General features: G+C 35.7%; 1 protein-coding gene across 1 annotated transcript in view; it reads right to left on the bottom strand.

Moving 5' to 3' along the window:
* The window catches only part of LAMA1 (laminin subunit alpha 1), a gene marked incomplete at both ends in the record, with an annotated part of 96,760 nt that overhangs the window by 60,205 nt on the left and 14,750 nt on the right, over positions 1 to 21,805 (bottom strand). Inside the window, 11 exons of the mRNA XM_083358725.1 lie at positions 144 to 355; positions 1,200 to 1,301; positions 1,997 to 2,170; positions 3,401 to 3,541; positions 4,586 to 4,746; positions 5,949 to 6,054; positions 6,700 to 6,878; positions 7,535 to 7,652; positions 9,339 to 9,428; positions 10,721 to 10,900; positions 14,356 to 14,598. Of these exons, the coding sequence (XP_083214851.1) occupies positions 144 to 355; positions 1,200 to 1,301; positions 1,997 to 2,170; positions 3,401 to 3,541; positions 4,586 to 4,746; positions 5,949 to 6,054; positions 6,700 to 6,878; positions 7,535 to 7,652; positions 9,339 to 9,428; positions 10,721 to 10,900; positions 14,356 to 14,598 (1,706 nt within the window). The remainder of the gene's footprint in view (positions 1 to 143; positions 356 to 1,199; positions 1,302 to 1,996; positions 2,171 to 3,400; positions 3,542 to 4,585; positions 4,747 to 5,948; positions 6,055 to 6,699; positions 6,879 to 7,534; positions 7,653 to 9,338; positions 9,429 to 10,720; positions 10,901 to 14,355; positions 14,599 to 21,805) is intronic.

The raw sequence follows: 21,805 nt of genomic DNA, 5'->3' as shown, positions 1-21,805 counted from the left end.
CTGATATTATCCCATGTAAAATGTTTGCCCTAAACTTTTAATTTTTTTTTAAATAAAGGAATATATTGAATGCTTCTGAGATTATTTTGTGATTTTTTTTCCTATGGCTTAAGTATATATTTTTAAACAGATATTTACATTACCTATATACAGATTTTTCTGCAGTGTTGTAACTGGCCCTAAGTAGAATGTGGGTAACATTAACTAAAACTGTCATCAGGGTGTCTCGATCTATTGACTTCTTGGTATTAAAATCAACAAAGTTTTCAGAGATAAGATGCACTGTATTGGAATATTCCTCATATGGTTGTAAAGAGAGTCCTTCAGATCTTGTAGACAAAATATGTCCATTGCCCTGAAATGACAGGTATTATTATTTTATACATTTCTAAAGTTTAACTGGAAATTGTTTAAAATTCCACTTAATGGAAACCATACAAGATTCCCAGGATTCCTCTTTTCCACAAAACCCACTCTATCTTTTCCAAACTTTACATTTCTTTTAAGATTATGTAAGATGTTTTGAATCTGAACTGTTCTTAATGGAAAACATCAGTTTCAAATGTCATATATCTTTATCTATATGTCAATTATTTTGGAAGTACATCAAGATTTGAAAAAAAAACCTTCCACTTTCTAAATAGTTAGTCTCTGCTCAAATGGGGTGTTTTGGATTTAAAATAATTTTGAACAATCTAAATTCAAAACATTTTGCACACCATTAATTTCTTTCAAACCATCTTATACTATTTTCCATGTGTAACAGAATATTATATCCTAGATCACAAATTTAAATACATTTTCATGGAAATAAATCCATTTAGCCATAAAACCCTCTTAACATCATTACTTTCTCATCCAAATCAAGTCTCAGTACAACTGGAAGACACCATGGTGGAGAAGACAGCTCTTGACTTTAAATCAGATGCACTGACAGAGTATACAAACTTTAAAAGCCAAAATTCAAAAGTCTGTAGGACAGAAGAGGTTTTCAAGTTCATTGTTAGAATTGTATCTTTTTTCAATTTTCCACTAAAGGACCACGTGCAGAAATTCAGAAGCGCCTCTAGGAAGCACTGCAAAAAGGAACAAAAGAACTACCAAGAGGGAACTACCAAGTTAGGAACTTCCTCCCTCAAAAGCATTCAGAGTACTTTATGCATTCATACTTTGTATCCTTGTTCATTTAATATGATTACCTGGATAATAACATCAACACTAGATACCAGGTCACTATCTGTACTGTCCATGGGAATATCGTAAGACACGGTATACTTTAAATAGCCACCAAAGGCAGTGAGCTGAAAGCATAAAAGGCAAAAAATCAAAAGTGTTATTTCTTTTTCACTTGTCAATATGAAGTGTAAATGACAGATTTCACCCTTTAAGATTTCTTATTAAATTATCTGTTAAAAATGTAGGTAGGACACAAAACAAATAAATCCTAAAAAAAATCTTATTTTCCATATTTACCATCACATTCTAACATCTATGTCTGACTTGACAGTTCTACATTTAGTGTTTTTTTTTAAAAAAATCCTCACTTCATTTTAGTTTCACTATCTTTTCATTACAGAAAATCGTAAATTTCAAGAACCGATTTTTAGTCTTTGGAACAACTGAGGTTTCTAAATATAATTATTGTTTAACTCTAAATTGTACCTTGCAACAGTTCTATGAATATTTATTTAACCAAATCTTTCCTGTACAATGAGTAAATATACACAGGGGAAACAGCTACTATATTTAAATGCACATTCCTTTTTGTGAACAATGTTTGCATCTTAATTCCAACACCAATTATTGGGGGAGTCAGAGATGACATATATTCCAGAGATAACTTTAATGATCCTAGTATGGTAGGATTCCTAGGAAAAGATGCCCTATGCATTTTTAAATGTTACATTATATACATAATACAGTGAATATGCAATGCAGAAAACTTTATACATACACAGACCATTGGGGGGAAAAATATTTCTTCCCAACTTCTTACCTTATTTCCAAGGTATGATTTAGGTGCAGACCAGTAATAAGGAGGCTTTAGTACTTTTGCAACCTCAGTGTTGTTAATACTTATTTGATCAGATTTATCAAAGTTATCTTCTTGAGGTCGTATAGTTTTTGAAGTATAAGGAGTTGTCACCTCCCACCCAATCATAGAAGACACCTTAATAAAATAGGAAACATTATCAAGCATTTAACTAATCAAGGAACAGAGAGAAAGTGTGTGTTTTGCTTTAACAAAGCTCTATTTTTATTTGGCCCAAATATGATATTGTATTATGGCAGAGTAATCCAAGCAGAATAAAAATCACAGGATATAGTTTTTCCCAATGAAAGCATTAAAATGCTTTATATAGGAATGTGATTTCAGAATAGCTGTTTATTTAGGTTGTACAAAGAGTTTGAGTGGCTTTCCCAGGTCAGAGGTAATATGCCATGCACAGATAATGCTTCTCTATTGGGACCACTAGCAACTGAAGAAGCTGTCCATCAGAACTATTTAGAGATGACCTAGGAGGTTTGGGCACACCTTCCAGAAGATGCCTCATATTTTTACTGATTTATACATTTAAATCAATTCATAGTTGTATATGAAAGTAGCAGCATATATAAGATTATCCTCTAAATGCAGTTTTCAGGCCTTTGTAGAATAGTAACATGAACAATATTATAGAAAAACATGCAACATCAAATGTAATAAGCCTCAGGCATCCCTAATTGAATAAAAGATGAAAGAGCCAGCCTGGCATGTATTAGTGAAAGGACATGGGCAGAGGTATTTCCCATTCAGTAATGTGCCCAGCCAGGATTTGAGTGTGGCACCAGCTGTGTCCCCTGGGTAGGGTGGTAGAATACCTATTATCATCAGAGAGTGGCTTTCCAGACTGGTATACAAACACTTCCCTACTGGAAAACACTTTTATCAGTTTTTAAGCTGATTATTACAATACTTACTTCCAGTACTAAACATTTTAAATTGCAAATGCTCAAAGTTCAAGCATATCTTTTACATTAACTATTAGTGCTTGATTTTCATTAGAGAAGTTGTATGCAAACCTGTAACTGAACAATACTTTCAAATATTATAATATATCTCCAGATAATTTGCTGCTTTTAGATAAAGTAGAAGTATGAAATATGTTTTGTTCATTTGATATCCAATCCTTTATGTTAACCATACTCCACTTCTTAGACACTCTTTGGCTTTTTAGCCTGAACCTAAATTGCAACCCCATACAGGTAAGTTTTTATTGAGTGAAATAATTAACAGAGTAAAAGCATTTATGGAAATCAGGCTGAGAGGGAATGCCTGCCAGGAAATATTAACACAGGAAGGAAGTTATGCTTGAAGAAAACAAATGAGATACTATGTGGAATATTAGTCTTATTATACCTTAGCAGTGGACCAAGGAAGACTTTCACACACATCAGAAACACCAAAACAGAAGCACTCAGTGCAACCCTGAGGGTTTCTTTCTTGGAGATTATAGAATCCAGATTTGCAACTGTCACAATTTTGTCCTTCTACATTTTCCTGTGAACATAATCATAACCAACATACAGTAAAACATAGTAGCAATTTTACCTTAACCTTTTCTAGGACTGTTATTCTGAAAGAAAAAATAAAGTATTTAATAGAAATTTTTCACCCCTTATTTATTATGCGTCAATAAGTACTTGTATTTTATACTGAGAATGTCACATGATAAGTAAAAATACCAACTATCATGTTGGCTATGAATAGTGAGAACCACAGCCTCCACATATCAGATGAATATCAGGTTCAAAAAAGGCAATCTACTTCATGATCACAAAATTCAACTTTCATCATTAGCATTTTCTGGTTTGAATTTCATTCAGTTTCTTATTTTGGCACTTACAAGCTAAATATTGAACCTAATGCCATGGAAATAAAGTTTCTTGAAGCTCATAAATTCATATTAGAACATCAACTTCATTATAGATAGTAGATAAGTAAATAATGTGTAAGCAAACGTTGAGTGGTTAAAAAAATAACGTCCTCATGTCCTCCCAATGTTAATTAATATTAATTTATTAACATATTAATTTAATATTGACTATTATTTTGAATTGCTCTTTCTAAGCCAAGGTTTACTCACAGTCTGATACATTTTGGGCCAATGTAAAATGTATGAAACACTTGTATCATGAATCTTAGTTTATATCCCCATCTGGAGATTTTTGTTTAAACTCCACTTAATTGTTACATATAGGATTGCTATTAAGAGAAAAATTTCTCAAAATAAACTGACAACTTCCACTTTAAAGTGTATTATTATTGTTGTTAAAATTTTAATACAGTAGTACTCATCATTAATTGGTTCTGGGAGATGCAATGAGTATCAAAAACAATGAGTACCAAACAATTTTTTCCAATAAGAAGTACTGTAGTTAATCATAAGGCAGTTGACACCAGAAGTTCTAGATTATGTGTTAAGTACCAATCAAAGAGTAATGGGACAAAACTTTTGTGTCAAAATGTGTTGAGTTCCAAAGCAATTGAGTACCAATGTACCACTGTATAGTAAATCAAAGTAAAAATCAGAGCTGTACTTACTTTGCAAAGGCAAGGTTTAGTACATGGATCATCATTGATGCTGCCAATGAGGCTACAATTACAGCGTATGCAATTTGGATAACCTTGGTAGCCAAAGGCACAATGGTCACATTTTTCTCCAGCGTACCCTTCCTTGCAGTAACATTGACCAGGCTGAATAACTTGAAAAAAACAGAACAAACATAGAAAGAAGAAGCTATATTTCAATTGCTACAATATAAGTCAGATTTGATCTCCCAGACCAAACCTATGATGTTCAGTGATTAGTGATGGCAATGGAATTATGGGAATGACTTTAGGAGACAAATGGAAGAGCCAAAGACTAAACAACTATGACAAGTAATGATTGAGCCTGCAGAAGGAATGTGGGCATGGCAAGCATCTGAGAAGAGAATCTCCCTAATTTCTTGGACTGTGAAGGCAAGAGGGGAAGATGTGTACTTTCAAACTTGCAAGATTCTATTAAAGCAAGGGGTCCCAACCTTTTCTATATCCTGCACCCCTAGAACGCTTCTGATATATTCTCGCACCCCTTACAAAAGTTCAAAATAATGGTAATGAATTATGCATAACTATAAATTTGAAAACCCAAATTTTTGCACCCCCTGGAATATCGTCTCGCACTTCCTGTGTTAAAGTAACATTTAATAAAGTATTTCTAAGTGTGCTTCTTCTCTGGACTACCTTGCAAGGCTGACAATTGCAGAAGCTTTACCAAGGCAGCAAAGAAAGCTTGGAAAAGCTATACTTCAATGCTCTTTTTTTAATGTGTTACATAACTTTTCTTTGACTGAATGGGATATAGATATGTTCTTTTCTCTGTCGAAAATGAATCCAGATTAGGGATTATCAACCAGAAGCTTCAGAGCTGCACATGGTAAAGACTGAAGCATACAAAAGCCATTCAGTACCTCTTAAAGAAGCTCAGCCAAATTCAGGAGGAAAAAATAAAAATCCATCCCATTAATGTGGCTCAGTCCAATTTGCATCACTGCTCCAGTGACTGCAGCCCCATTTTTTTTTAATTTTCAGCCCTCCTCCCAATAGTTACTTGATTCTTTAAAGTCTGTTTCAAAGAAAAGATACACATACGTGGCACTTGGGAACTGAAGGAAAAATTATATCACACACACAATGGAATTACCAGAGTAATTACTATGACTCTTGGCTAAAGATCTTAATGCATGTTGTTTAGGTACCTATTACAACCTAAAACACAAAGATAAGGAGAACTGCTTACAATGTCCAATTTCCAGCTCGTTGCTTATTCTTCATAAGAAATTGAATTTAATTTTAAGTTTGGTTGTTTCTTATACACCCAATACCTGATTTTGTAAATGTTGGCTAGACCATTATCTTTTACCTTTTTGGGAGTCAGCATGATTACTGTCCTTAACACAGTCAAAGCCAAAGGATCCAAATAAATCACAATCACAGGGACGGCAAGGATTGTTGTCGTAAGGAGACACCTGGAATATACAGCATTTTAATTTTTATTAATTAGTCGATGCTACTGAAAATGAATAGTTGTTCCTGTTTAGGAGTACATATGAAGACACAGATTTCAACAGGAAAGGATGATTAATTATTCCCATGGGATGAATGCAAGGCAACAGCTAGATAAATGCAAGCATAAATGAGGTAAAGTTCAAACGAGACATTATATAGCATGGGGAAACACTCTGTTTTTTACAAAAATGAACACAGGTTAATTTCTAAAAACATGAGCCTTTGTACAACCCTGGCCCTATGGCTTGAGTATGACTCTGTGGGGAAAACACACCATATATGGAAACTGGCATTGATAAGCCTGTAAAACAGCCAAATGCTGTTCAATTTCTTAAATTGAGAAGATGCTACTAAAGAATCCTATAAGTCAGAAATTCCTTCTTTTGATCTAGTACGTACTTGTAAATGACCTCTTGGCATATATTAAGTTTAAACAATATAGGTAACAGATACAGTAACACAGAATATACTTAAGGTACTATTTGCACAAATTGTTTTACGTGAATTCACATATTAAATCACATATTAAATGAACAAGAAATAAGGTTGTCAATTTTTAGCATTGATTACAAGTAATGATATACAATATTTCAGATTCCTCTTACTTTTTCTGGTCTGTAATAGCCATCACTACACATATCACAGTTTATTCCTGTGGTGTGTTGTGTACAATTTATACATACTCCACCTCCTCTGAATTGACCAAAAATATTTATACTTTTTTTTTCATCTGCTACTCTCTGGTCATAATAACAATCTTCTGTTTTGTTGTGACAGTTGCATCCTAAAAAAAAACAATACTCTTTTAATATGTTTGTGTGTAAATAAGTGAATCAACCAGCTAAACAAACTGAATGCATTATATTCTATACACAAAATTATCATTTTACATAACATATTAAAGACTGATGGAACACTTTAATCTTCTATTAAAATATGTGATTATTAATAGCCACCAGAGTTGCCTAATCAGAGAGATGGGTGGCTAAATAAGTAGTGAATGTAGTGAAAAAGATTATGTTGCTAATGTTTATTTAGTATTCTCAATTTTATTCTAATAAGATTGTTTATTAATTCAAATCTAATTTCCTAGAATACATTTATACCTAACATGAGATATTCAGTTTAATAAATGCATTTTGATCCTCAAAATGTATAGATACTGGGTTATATTTTTTATGTAAAGATTAGAATGAAAATTAAAATTAGAAATATCTAAATTTTAGATAGGGTGACATACTGATAATTTATGCTCCAAAAATGATAAGTTTATAGATTTTACAAGCTTTGTTTAAATTTTACAACTCATAAATTTTGAGCATTAGAAATATTTATGCTTCATTAAAGAGAATGCCCTTTGTCAAACTCATGCTTTAGAGATGGATGGATCACTTTTCTAATCAGTAAACTTTAAAGGAGCTGCTATTTAGTACTACATACTTTCACATTTGTTGCCAGCAGAAATAGTTCCAGGTCTCCAGGGTGCCTGATGGTAGCCAGGACAACACTGATTACAACTTTCACCACAAGTGTTGTGTTCACACTGGCACTGTAGTTTCTACATGAAAATAAAATAAATTACAATACAATTCTATTACCAATCACCTTAAGACAAAACTATTTATCTAAGATTTAAGAAATACCTGCAATATCCTCTAAATGTTTAGGGCTGGATAGATTCTTGTGTATACTACTAGTCTATACAAAACCTTGGTGTAAAATCTCATCTGGAGGAGTTTTAGGAATCCAATGAAAAAGCAACAATAACTCAGGGAACTGATAAATACAGTCATTCAGTAAAAGAAAAACAAAAGGGAGATAAAAGGGGAAAGGTTCCAAATTCAACAAGCAAAGCTGCTTGTTGATAATGCAGACAGATTCTACAAGTTGCAAATGTGGATTCTTATTTAAAAGTAGACATGAGAAACTGAATGACTTAATAAAGAATTGGAGAAAGTTACATCTGTCTCTGCCCAACATAGGCTGTTCTGAAGAAAGTGGAGCAAAGGTTGACCTGATTAGTATTGAAAAGGCAGACTATATGGAAACTGGGGGCTTGAAAGCTGGGAAAAACCATTCAGCAGAAACTGATATGCCAATGTAGTCATTTGAAAAATTCTGTACTGCTGCTTCTATCCGTTGCTTTCCTGGTTCATTAGAGTTGAAAACAAAGTTCCAAATGATCTCTTTTTTCTACCATTGGTTTTCCATGTAACAGAAAACCAAAACTTTCCAATACTGCATAGTATCTAAAATGGTAAGTCTCTGTTTGACCTCACAGCTGCCTTTTTTTCTCTGTGACTTTATATATTTCATAAAGCACCACTTTGGTGTAATCTATTTGGATCTTAACTTTCATTTCCGGAACACTGTGCTCATTGTCCTATTTTCTTTCTAGTTATAAAAAGCATTTATTTTTCAACAAGAACTAAAAACCTGTTAAATTTCATGCTCTTAAATTCCAACTCTCAGTAACAAGTTACTCTTAATTTACTTCATCATCTATTTAACATGAGATGCATGATTGCAGATAAGTAATTTCAGCATTTTGTATAAAAATAAACAAATTATCAGAGAGGTAAATTTGCTGGAAGGCAAATAGCTAATAATTCATTAAAGCATAATATAGAAAGATAAACTATAGTATATATTTCATTTACAAAATAATTTCTCAGATTCTTCAAACACTCAACTATGAAAATAGTTGCAGAAGATGTGAAGAGACTTTTAAAAATTCTAAGACATTTTAATGATTCAGGTCTTAAGCAGGTTTTCACAAGGCAGTGTGCTTGTGCAACGCTTAGACATTCTTAATACTTGTCCTGTCTGCACAGCTGCTTGTTTGTACGCAGATGTTATCTATATATGAATGTGTAACTATGTATACAAAGCAGTTTTATTTGGTAAGGAAGATGTCCAGAAAAGGAAACATAATGCATTTGAACTGGGTCCACACATTCTTATGTAGCATATTTTCTTAATTCCTACTTAATGTTAAAGCAATCCACTGGATGCCTGCTCCTATTCCTATAACCTTTTTCTGGATTTGCATGAATTTGTTCACTGATTTAAAAAGCCCCATTGTTCATGTGAAGTTAATATGACAGAAAGTAAAGAAAAATGTCAGAAAAAATATCATTTCAATAAATAGCAGACAACCACATTATTTTTCTAAATAACCTTGCTTTTCAAAAAAAGGCAGAAATGTGCATTTGTCTGTAGGAAGAAATAAAAAAAATAATACCTTTGTGTCTTCATCCAAAGGACAACTTCGAGCATGTCCATAGCAAATGCACATACCTCCAATAGAGATGTCTTTTATTGAATAGTAATACTAAATAAAGCAAAGTTTGATTCATTAAGTTACTGTATTTAATATTAGAAATACAATTGGCCAATATTCATTAGAAAATAATGATGCATAAATATTTAACTATAATTTTAAAAAATCCAGTTTCTAAATGGCAATTGACTTTAGTTAGAATTTTACATATGAGCAGGTCTTCATAGATACATACATATAAATACATACATACATAAATACACACACACATTACATTGATCAGTCAGGGCATTGGAATCATATTCTGTTAGATCTGAAAAGATGTAGAAATAACAGAACTGTTCAAGGCTATACATTAAAATGCAATACAACACATTATATTGTATAAGCTCAGATTTATGTGTTCAAAATTAAAATTACTTTATTATATAGAACTATTTTAATAAAATTGTTTTTAAAGAAAGTTTTAAAAAATAATTATGTCTTCATTCTCATAGAAATGAAACAATAATAGTTTTAGTATGGTTGTTGCACCTGTTAAGTTAAGTTAAGTGTAAAAGTATTAAAGCCTTCAGATAATACTTCTTCACCACTAATTGTTGCTGCTCTACAACAAAGCACTGTTCACAATATATCACAACATTTCTAGGATCAAGATGCTACCCGTATTTTATATAAAAGAACACTCAGTGCATAAATTGAGTTTACAGAACAAAGTTTATGAGCTAGAAGTAAGTGTCAAGACAGTGTATTTCCAGGGCTTTTTTTCTCATAGAACGCTCAGAACGGAGTTCCGGCACCTTTTTTGGATGGAACCTTGTAGGGTAGGCATGGCGGGTTGTATGACATGTGTGAGTTCCGGCACCTTTTTCTTTTACAAAAAAAGCACTGTGTATTTCTAACATGGTATCATGTTTCTTGCCTCACATGTTGGCTTCAACAATCAATTCTTTATCTGAAGAGCAATTCTTGTTTACTAATATTTAATTAACTAGGTAATAAACAAATTGATGCCGAAAGAGCTCTAAATCCACTTAAATTCCTTGTAGTAGTTACCAAACAGATAGTTGGCTAATATGGAAGGTAATCCATGTCTCATTACATTACCATATACATTACATTATCATATACCATATACATTATTTAGCATATTAGTATATTTCAGTATACCTATGTTCATGAATATTGTTTAAAAACCACCCTGTAAGACAATGATAAGCAAGTGTTTTAATTTTAGAAAAATTAACAAGTACTCTGGATCTTAACAAGTACTTTAGGATAAATGCTATTAAGGCAGAGATAACAGGTTTCAAACACACTGATAATAAGCGTCACCTGCTTACCCTTCTTGTAACAATAGGATCAACATCTTTAGGATCATGATGACTAAGAGTCATGAGATCAGCATTAAGAGTTCTTATCCGCTGCAATCGGAGACGGATATATCTTGCAGAGGTAAACTCCAGTAATGTTGGTGAAGGGTCATCAGCACTAGGTCTCCCATTGATCAGTGATGTATGTATCTAAACAATAAGACTAATTTAATTATAAACACATTGTCCACATTTGTGCAAAAATAATTGTGGTATTTCCTTGTTCACAGGCTTCTGTAGGAATTTAGAATAATCTACCTGAGCCAATGAGCTTATAGTAAACCAGAACAAAAGCTTTTGTATGATAGTAAAAAAAAGGTCAAAAGAAAAATGATAAACAATCAAGGTTTTATGAAACTCAGGCCAAATAGTGTTTTGTTTTCTTATTTGCAGTTTGTTATACATGAAATTCCTTCTTGTGTATATATTTACTTATCTAAAACTACTTTTTCAAATTCATTTTTTTTATAAAAGCCTCTCAAAAACATAATAACAGAACTGGACTGATCTGCACAAGGTTTTCCAAATTCAAATTCTATTATGTTCACTGAGTATCTCCTCACAACCCCCTTACATTCCTTCTTAAAGATGTTGAATCAGCTGTCTGTATCTCATACAAACTCTTTTTTTCTATGGGGAGATAAACTCTGCCAAAAGTGGACCTCCCCGGAAATTTTTAACTCACAATCCTGACAAATCTCTGCTTTAGAAGTTTGAAAAAAGCACGGGAAGATCAGCAGTCCTTGACTTGTTACTAACTAACAGAAGAAAATCAAAGACATAAACAGTGTGGAAATGCAATCATGCTGAACTTATGGATTTTACAGGACAGTAAATGTGCTTAAGGAGGTATTTTGAACTTCAAAAATATAGATTAAAAGAAACTCAACCACAATCTGCAGAATTGCAGGATCCTACAGCAAAAGGACATAATGGGAAAAGGATCTTAAGGTAAGTAGCAATTCCTAAAAAGAAAATACTAAAAGCAGAACTGGAAAAATTCCAAAGAGGAAAAAAATATGGAGAATGGCAATTAAAGCCCACAGCTCAAAAAAGTTTAATACAAACTTAAAAATGAATGACATTATGTGAGACAGAAAAAGGAACTGGTCACTAAGACTAAAGGGCAATAGAGAAGGTGTCACTAAGTTAAAGCTCAGAATGCGCCAAGATGTATGTAGAGCAAATTTCTTGTTCTTTTTTCTTTACCCATTTAGCAAAATTGGACATTGGAACAATCTACATTTTCTTCTTTGTAACAAAATAATGGAATGTATTCCATCTGTGTATATGTTTGCATATGTGTGTTTCTGTATTCCCCATCTGTAACATTTGTATTTGTGCCCTGGGAAGTTCAGGGAGAGCTATACTTAATGACCATTCATTCAACAACTATTCAGAGTTACAGCAGCATTGAATGAATGTTACTGCTGGTCCTCAAAGTTCTGGCTGTTGCAGTGCCCCTGTGGTCACCTGATCAAAATTTGGGAACTTGACTACAGGAGCAATTCAATGGCCCCAACCTGCTGTGAGCTGCAGAGTGCACAGGTGAAGCACCCTGGAGAACAACCTGCAGATTTCAACACGCTGCAGTTGCTGGCCCTGCAAGGCTTTGAAGGAGGAAAACTGGGCCAAGAACAGCAGAGGGGCTGCAGGTAGACTCTGCTGTTACTGGGTTCACCTCCAGCCCTTACTGAAGCCTGCTGAAGCTCTTCCAATGTGAGCTGCAGAAGATGCGTTGGTCCTCCAAGAAACCTTTGCCTTTCTGCTTCCTCCAATTCTGCCACCACTCTGAACAGTGCCTTCTTCATAGCCTCTACTTTCACCCAGGAAACATTAGTCTCTCCAGCCTTGCCTGGAACAAAGCCTGTCATGCCTCACTATCCTGTACCTTGTTGGGCCTGGCAATGCCCCTTTGGCAGACGAGACTATACTGCCCTGGAGGGTTTGCTGTGCACATCTCAGGGCTGCCCATTCATCCACTGCCTGGATGCTAGCTAGCAGCAGAAGGAAGAAGACGGTGAAGTTGACAGCTGGATTTTTGTATAAATAATTTGATAACTTAAACCTGCCTTCTCCTCCTTGGATGGTCTCCAGATGTTGACTTTAATTCAAACAATTCTCCATGATTCAAAATCTGTCTGGAACATACAGACCCTAATTCCATTTAACTATAAAATATTCTGAGTCAGGAAAGCATTAAACCCAGTTAAAGTCTAACCTAGTTAAAATTTAATCCAGTTAAATTTCCTAGTATGCTTTATTCTAAATTTCTTTTAATTATAAGGATTAAAAGCTCAGTTCAGAACACATCAGAAATATCCAGCAATCTGATATCCCAATTTAATGTTGGACCATGATTGTAACTGGGTCTAAGGCAATAATTTAACATTTACTAAATTAATGTTAGTAGCATTTTAGCCCTAAATACATATTCTTTTAAGGAAAAGTTTAGATTTCTTTCCTAATAGCTTTGTATTGAGATCAGAGTTCTATTTGGTGATATATAAGGAAAGGCATTTGTGGTAAGTTAGTTTTCAATGCATAATTTCCTTATAACATGGGTTGCCTCTCTGATCAATGCTAGGCAGCAAGTATGAATAGAGCTGGCTAAAAGGCATAACAATCAACTGTTGATCTGCCAATGCCAGCTCTTTTGATCAAGCTCTCCTTGAAATGATGCCACAATTATTTCAAAGTTCAAGCGGCACTCAGTAATTCAGATTTTTATTCCAGTACGTTATTTTTTTCCTAAAGCAATTAAACAATTTTATGAGAAACTTTCTGTACAAAACAATTGAGATCCAGCTAAAGGATAATACACATTTTATCTATTGTGCTTTTTAATTATTTATGAAGCTTATCAACTGTCCTATTTTTATAAGGAAACAAAATAGATTTCAATATTTAAAATAACAATACAAGTGTAAAACAAAATAACATAACCAATACAAATCAAAATCAAATTTTATAAATTCTGGGAGCGTATAGCCAAATTCACATCACTAGGAGAAAATTTAAAAGAATGGCAACCAGAATAAAGGCCCTCTCTCATTTATTAGAAATAAGATACGGGCATCTGGTCACATCTTCAAAAGGGCTCTCATAAATATTGAACAGGTTCGCAGCAGAAGAGTTGTTCTAAGCCCCTAACGACTCCTTAAATTATGCCTAGAAAATAACTAGCATCCAATGTAGATTTTTCTATAAAGACATGTGATTCCTGTACCTTTCCTTTCCTGGGTTAGCAGCCTCAATGCGGTAACTTCAACTTCTAAACATTTTTCAAATAGAGCCTCACTTACAATGTGTTGGATTAGTTTAGTATCAAAACAAAGAATAACTGCCTTGTTCAGATACTACCAGATCTGTGGGATTCTGCCTAGGAAGAGACTAAAAATGCCCTCCCCGAGGAGTGATTGACAAATTGGAAATATAGCGATCCTTAGAAATTAAACCTGCCTCGGGTGCTACCAATGATGGAAAAAATATGGGGAAGGAAAAACAGGATTAACTTTTCAGCAGAGTGGTTTTTGTTAACACTTTATAATTTTATTCCGTCCATGTCCACAAACAATAGACACATAAACCAAAAGAAAACATACCTCTCCGTGTTCAAGTGGAACAAGTTTAGAATAATAAGAAGTGCATATCACTTCATCATCTTTCTTATACGTAGGAGGGCCAAGTCTCGGTGTCACGTTGTATCTGGTTAGACATTCAGTATCACTAATTGCATAGTATTGCCAGGGACTGAATTCAATACCATTCACAGAACGTTCCAAAATCCAGTTTCCAGGCCTTGGAGCATTAGCAGCTTTTATGATGATGTAAGCAACTTGAAAGATCTAAAAATGTCACAAATAGGACCAATCGTTTTCAAAAAACACCCCCAAAATCAGTTTACATAGTTCAATAACATGTAAAGCTACTTCTTTTGATTATATAATTTATTATAGAAATACTTAGCATTACAACTTCTGATTGTTCCATGAGTGTTCTCTATAGAGGTCCATTTAATTTTGATCTACTTTTCAGACTGAAGAGTTACATATTTTTCCAATATAAGAAACCTTTAAAATCAGTCATTGAGGGATTACAGAATGAAAATGTAGCATCATAAATATAAAACACAGAATATACTAAGTCAGGGCTTTTCAACCGGTGGTACACGTACCACTGGTGGTACGCGAGCACTGGGCTGGTGGTATGCAATGTCGCCTTGCTCCCCCCCTCCGCATCGCACCCATGCACCAGCCTTGCTGCATTGACCCGCCGGGAGCTCTCCGTGGACTGGAGCCCATCGGCGGAGGTCAGGGCTGGCCATATGCACCAATCAGCTGGCAACTCCATACAGCCAGCTCCAACCTCCGCCAATGGTCTCCAGTCCACAGAAAGCTCCCGGCGGGTTGATGGCTTCCTGGCGGTAGCCCCAGCCAGTGAGGATGCTGGGAGGGAGGTGGCGGCCCGGCACTGGGGCTGTCAGGGCTCAAGCACCAGGCTCAGGCCGCTTTCCAATCTTTATGGAAGCAAAATAAGCCCAATTTCGGGACTTTAAGGGCAACTGCAATGGAAGCGTGACTGTGTCTGATACCTCCCTATCTTGGACTTCAGAAAGCGGTTTTCCTAAACTGAGAGTGCCTGGTAGCAAGAGGAAATAATGGGGAAAGGAGACGAGGTGGGGTGGGGGAGTTGGACTCGTTGAAAGCACAATTGCTCAGAGAATGGAGGAGAAAAGAAGAGAAGTGACCCAAAAAATCTTAGGAAAGATCTGGGAAAACAAAAAGGTGACAAAAGAAGAGGCCCAGAACTCTGAACTGCTGAGAATGAACTGAGGTTGGTGGAGGAATAAAAAGAACTTCTTCAAATACAATCAAGTTAAAAGAAAAAAAACAAGGAAGGAAGGAAGAAAAGAAGAAAGGTAGGGACAGTGGGAGAGAGGGAGGGAGGGAAGGAAGAAAGGAAGGAAAGAAGAAAGGTAGGGATATTTGCCCTTCAGAATATAAACAGTAACATGCCTATTGAAAAGTTTTGTTTCCCTCCTGCCCATTCACAATAGTAACCCATGGATTTCCCCCACACAAAGACACACAGGCACCCTGCAACCTGAGGGAGGGAGGGAGGGACAATGGAAGGGAGGGAAGGAGGGAGGGACAAAGAAGGAGGAAAGAAAGGAAGGAAAGAAGGAAGGGACAATGGGAGAGAGGGAGGAAGGAGGGCACCCACCCTAGTCCCACCCCCCTCCACCAGAGACCCATGGATTCCCCCCACCCAGGCACCCTGCAACCTGAGTGATGAGCTCCCCCCCAGCCATTGACTTCGCTTGTCAAAAAGTTGCAAAAGAAGATCACATGACCCTGGGACACTGTGACCGTCATAAGTATGAATCAGTTGATAAGCATCGGAATGTAAATCACATGACCCTGGGGATGCTGCAACAGTCATAGGTGTGAAAAATGGTCATAAGTCACTTTTTCAGTGCCGTCGTAACTTCAAACAGTCACTAAGCGAATTGTTGTACGTCGAGGACTACCTGTACTTTATCATTTTTTTTTCCTTTTTTGGGGGGGTCAAGTTTTTGACACCTTGCTGGGCGACTGGTGGTACTCGGACATTGCCTTATCCTAAAAGTGGTACAATGGGTGAAAAGGTTGAAAAGCCCTGTACTAAGTAAAGGCTGAATTACTTAAATTTTAATTAACATTTTAAAAATATTTTAATACTGGTTTGATTGTACTAGCCTGTAGATCTATGCTAAAAGTTCTTCTTCAGACTGAATATACACAAATTTTGACATTCCTCACAATGTAATTTAATTATAAGATTTATTTTAATTATTTATTAAATATACTTGTATGCTGCCATGCTGCCACAATCAAAAATAATTCTCAGGGACTCTGTCAAAATACAATGTAAAACAAGTCCATACAAAAATAAAACACCATATTTACATGCCCTGATACCCCTCATCTAGCAGTCTGCCATTAAACCATAAAATATCTAATGAGGGCCATACTAGTATTCTATCCTATCATGTAAGCCATTTGTGTGTTTTAAGGCAATTATGGGTTTGCTAAATCTGTAATTAGGTCCATGTAAATCTGTAATTGCTTAATTTGCATAATTAACAAATTGTAAATAATATAATATCATAAAAAATACTACTTCAAATTTATACCAGCTTCAGGTGCTATGCATAAATCTAAAATAAATTTTCCAGCAACAATATTCTTACATTACTCATTTACAGTAACTGAGTTTAAAAGCTTGCATAATACAGCTGTAGCATTTCAAAATAAATTTCACTTCTAACGTCTTCCTATTTGTGGGAAACTGAGATCCCTTAGGTCCCGTAGTCTGTCATAATGTAATTATTGCATGGAATGGGGTGGGGGGGGGCTTTTATTTCAATGTTTTCTTGAAAGGAAACACTCCTAATCTTAATATATTTGATACAGCTGTACATGTTATATGTATCTTTTTTTCAGGTTTGTGTTAAAAAATATACAGGTGTGCCTTTAAGAATAGCCCAGAGATGTTGTGATTGTGCAATGACAAATCATTTTTTTCCTAATAAATTTTAAAGCCTGCACATCCCTCATAATTAGGTACCATCAGAGTTAACATTCCAGCTGTCATGTGTTAGAACTAATTAAGCAAATACTTGCAAATGGTATTATGTAATTCTACTTTTCATGGGATAACTGTTCAAGCACAAAGCTTCTTTCCCAACCCCAACCCCCAAACTTCTCCCTTCCTGGCTCCACCATCTTTCTATAGCTACTGGCTGCTTCCATCCACCACACCTATTTTTCATCTCCAACGCACACCTTCCTTTCCTGCTCTCAATACTTAGCAGCCACCTGCCACATATGTTCTATTTCTCCATGTTCACATGCTGCATGCCTTCCTTTTGTCACCTCTTTCTCTCCAACTCCAGAAGATTTTTGCCAGAATGCACATGTTCCAAGCCCATGCACAGACATAGCACAAATGCTTTGGATTTAAATGCCTGGATTGCCCTATACAAGGGGTCGGCAACCTTGGCTCTTTTATGACTCGTGGACTTCAACTCCCAGAATTCCTGAGCCAGCCCTATACCAACACATGCATAGAACTCATTGCATGCTTTCTAACAGGTGAGATGGAAATGATACAATAGGTCATCTGATTCAATTTCCTGCTGGATACAGGAATTCACAAAACCATAATCAACAGGTCAGCCTCTGTTCAAAAACCTCTAGTACGTCTAGGTCTAACACTTTTGTAGACAGATTATTCTTTACTATAAAGAAACTTCTATTCAGCACCCAATTCTCCTTGAATCAATTAATTTTAATTTCAACAATAAAAAAGTTTTCCTATTTAAGGAAACATTACAGTCATTTGTATAAAGTTAGCTAATAATTCATTTACTAAAGTTTGCAGGGTTGCCTCAATCCATAATGTTCTGATAATAAATAATGCATGACTACTTAGGCTGTAGGAAATAAATGGAGGCAGTGAATGCAAAGAAACCTTTTGTTGCATTTCCCATCAACAGTTGCTCTATTATTCTCCCTTCACAGCCACGTGAACAACTGCACAACTACCAAGGCACAAAAAAATCCATTAATATGCTCTTGCTGGCCTCCAGGTCTTTCTCCTTTTCACTGTGTTATTCTTTAATTTGTTCTGTTTTCTCATGTATGTTACTTGGCAATATGAAATGGGAAGGGAATGATGGAAATTCTTGGAGGAGAGGATGCGATATACTATTAAAGCCATTATCTGTAGCTAAAGAAAAGAAACATAAACTCTTAATAAAGTCCACCAGAGAATATAAGGAAAATATAGTCTGGAAACTGTAATTTTGGTTCTCAGACTGGACTGGAAACTAAAAAAAATGCAGAGATACCCAAATAAGGCAAATAGAAATCATTCAATTACTATAGCCAAGAAAACAACAAGTACATATAAGTTATGAAAGTTAAAGACTGACTCAAAAGAGATTTTACCTGCAGCCTTTTCTTTGTCCTGTTCTCATAGCCACCAACCTGGTCTCATAGACCATGTGCAGCAAACTGCCCAAAACAGTTTGGACACAATTGATCAAGAACTATGGTTTATCTTAACCATAATTAACTGAAAATAGTCCAGTCATGGCATAATTATTGAAACTCCACCACTTTGTACATTTGTGTGACATTAACCAGGGCAACTGCAAGCTGTGACTACCATCTTGCCTATTTTAATACTCCTTCCAGAAGATACTGCTGGGAGAATATAATATGAATCCAAGGATCACCCTAACAGGGGTATCAAACTCAATTTCATTGAAGGCTGCATCAGCATTGTGGTTGCCCTCAGGGGGCCGGGTGGGTGTGGCCTGGGTGGGTGTGTCCTACGGGGTGGGCGTGGCTAGAATGCGTATGGCCTACTAGGTGGGCGTGGCCAGCTCTACATCGTTCGCATCAAGGGTGCCTATGGGGGCCTGGGCAGGAGTGGGACAGATCTGAGGGTCTCTGGCAGAAGGAGGGTCTCTGGGCCAGGGCCAAGGCAGTGGGGGCTGTTCCCTCACTGTTTCCAGGGTGGCTTCACGGGCCACATGAAACCACTTCGCGGGCCAGATCCGGCCCCCGGGCCTTGTGTTTGACATGTCTGCCCTAACAAATCGTAAGTTAGCATTTCATAAATTGTCAAGACTTTACCTAACAGGCAAAACCACTGTTCAGTAGGCAACATCACAAAAATTGAACAACTTCTGCTAAGTAACTTTTATCAGGGCAAAAAATGGAAGCCATAAGAAACGAATTTTGATGTGTCATTTTGTTTCAAAAGTAAGTTCTAAATCTACATAATAATTAAACAACTCCACATCTCTCCCTCTTTTCTGTCCATTCTTGGCAATCTATTGTCTTCCACAAAAGAGGACTGATTTTTATCATCTTGTGTTTTATAATGGGCAGATTTACTATCAAAGTATGTTTTGCTTACTGTATATAAATTAATGCTCCAAAACTAATATAATATTAATGTATGTTTTAATGTATATCTACTTGGAAAATGGTTAATAATTCAAGATTAGTTTTAGAAATTAATATATATTCCTCTTGAGGCAATTCAAACAGCTGAAGAACTTGGAACACATTCGGCAACTTCTCCATGTTAAAATTAATAACTGAGAAGTAATCATTCACAGATCCCAAGCAATCTTTATTAAGCCAAATGCTTTCTTATTGAAAACAAATGTATATCGGTGTGTACTTTTTTAAAAAAAAATAAAATGCTCTAAAGCAGAAAAAAATAAGGAAAAAGAGACATTTCATGGTGAAAGGTATAAAATCAATTTAATAAATGCTGGAATGCCTTAAGAAGATGCAATATTCATTTGGAAAGACTTTATACATATAAATGATATGATCTTTTTTAAAAAAAGTTAATTCAAGTCTGAATAATATGTTTAGCACTGAACTACAGATGGGCAAATGTTAATTTTGTCACTTACAAATTTAATTTTAAATCAAATGCCATATAATGAAAGGCTAGTTCAAAGCTGATAAAATACATATTAACTGAAAATTACTCAATCAGAGCTACTTCCATATTTATATAACTAGCTAGGTCAACAGCTGCTTCTTATTTTAAGTTATCACTTAACTTTTCATAGAAAAGTGATTTTTTTTACAAATAATGGTTTAGTTTTGAGACATAAATTGCTTTTCTGAATACGCTTTCATCTTTAAAGCTTTCCAAAGAAATAAGATTTTTTATCTCATGATGGAGTTTGATATATAATTTCAAAATCCTTTAATCCATTTTAAAAAGATAATCATCCCATTTTAGCAAATATTAAGTATGTATGTATGAATGTCTATAAATTTAGCTCCTCGTTTAAGTTTCTTCAGTTAGTGCATAAGATATAGCTAAGCTGCACTAACCAAACTGCATTTTTAATGTAACAGTAAGCAAAAACAACTGTTTCTGTAAGTTGTTAAATACAAATGAAATTACCTTCATTTCATCTTTGTCCTCACCCCAGGCATTGCCTTTTTGAATGTTCCTTAGCACACTATTCGAGATCAAATATTGCACTCAATCTAGAGCAGGAGTGTCAAACTTCCAGCCCGCGGGCCAAATGCATCATGGCGAAACCGCCCCCACCCCATTGCTGGCAATAGAAAAAGTCACGACATGTGATGTTGCGAGTTTGATACCCCTGATCTAGAGAAAGTTCAACCCTTCTTTCTGAATTCTAGTAATCAAAGGCTTATGAAAGGATGAAAATTCAAGTGATATGTCATATATATTCTTGATAGAGTGAATCAACTGAGTATCAGCTAATTTACACTGCAATAGTTTACAGCAATTCTGACATTTGCTAGTAGAGTGTATTATTATGTACCATGAACAGAAAAATTTAAAATGCAAGATTCAACTGGAGCATGTATGCATTGAGTTGTTAAGGGCATTTCTTTATCTTAATCCAATCTACTTCACAGAAATGCTCCAACACTGGAAGTTTTTAAGAAGACACTGGAAAACCATTTGTCTGAAATGGTATAGGGTTTCCTGCCTGAGCAGGGGGTTGGACTAGAGGTAGTCCTCAAGTTACGAGTGTAATGGAGCCTGCCCATTCCACTCATATCTTGAAAATTCCTAGAGTGAATCTCATACCTTGAATGAGATTACTCCACTGCTTGTTAAAACCACGCAGCTTGTTAAGTGAACATGAGGTATCTGAGGGTGGGGAAGGCCATGGAAGGCCTAATGATTGAACAGGCCCCCAAGGCCTCCCAGATCCACTAAGATACCTCATGCTTCCCCCTCCCTTCCTGCTGTGCCAGACTCACCTGGAAAAGATCCACCTCTTCTCTGCCATGATTCCTGCTGCCACCTGGATCTGAGGCTGGGGGATGCTTCTGTGTCCCCCCCCTTGGCCCAATTGGGTTCTGGAGGCCTTTTCCAGGCCGCTGCTACCCGGATCTGAGCCAGGAGATGCTTCTGCAACCCCCCCCCATGGCCCAATAGGAGCACAAGAAGCCTTTTCTAGGCCACTGCCATCTGGCAATGGGC

The sequence above is a fragment of the Vipera ursinii genome, assembly GCF_947247035.1.
Source record: "Vipera ursinii genome assembly, chromosome: 3".
NCBI classification, from domain to species: domain Eukaryota; kingdom Metazoa; phylum Chordata; class Lepidosauria; order Squamata; family Viperidae; genus Vipera; species Vipera ursinii.
Note: the sequence above shows the minus strand (reverse complement) of the source record. Positions and strands in the feature narration are given on the sequence as shown.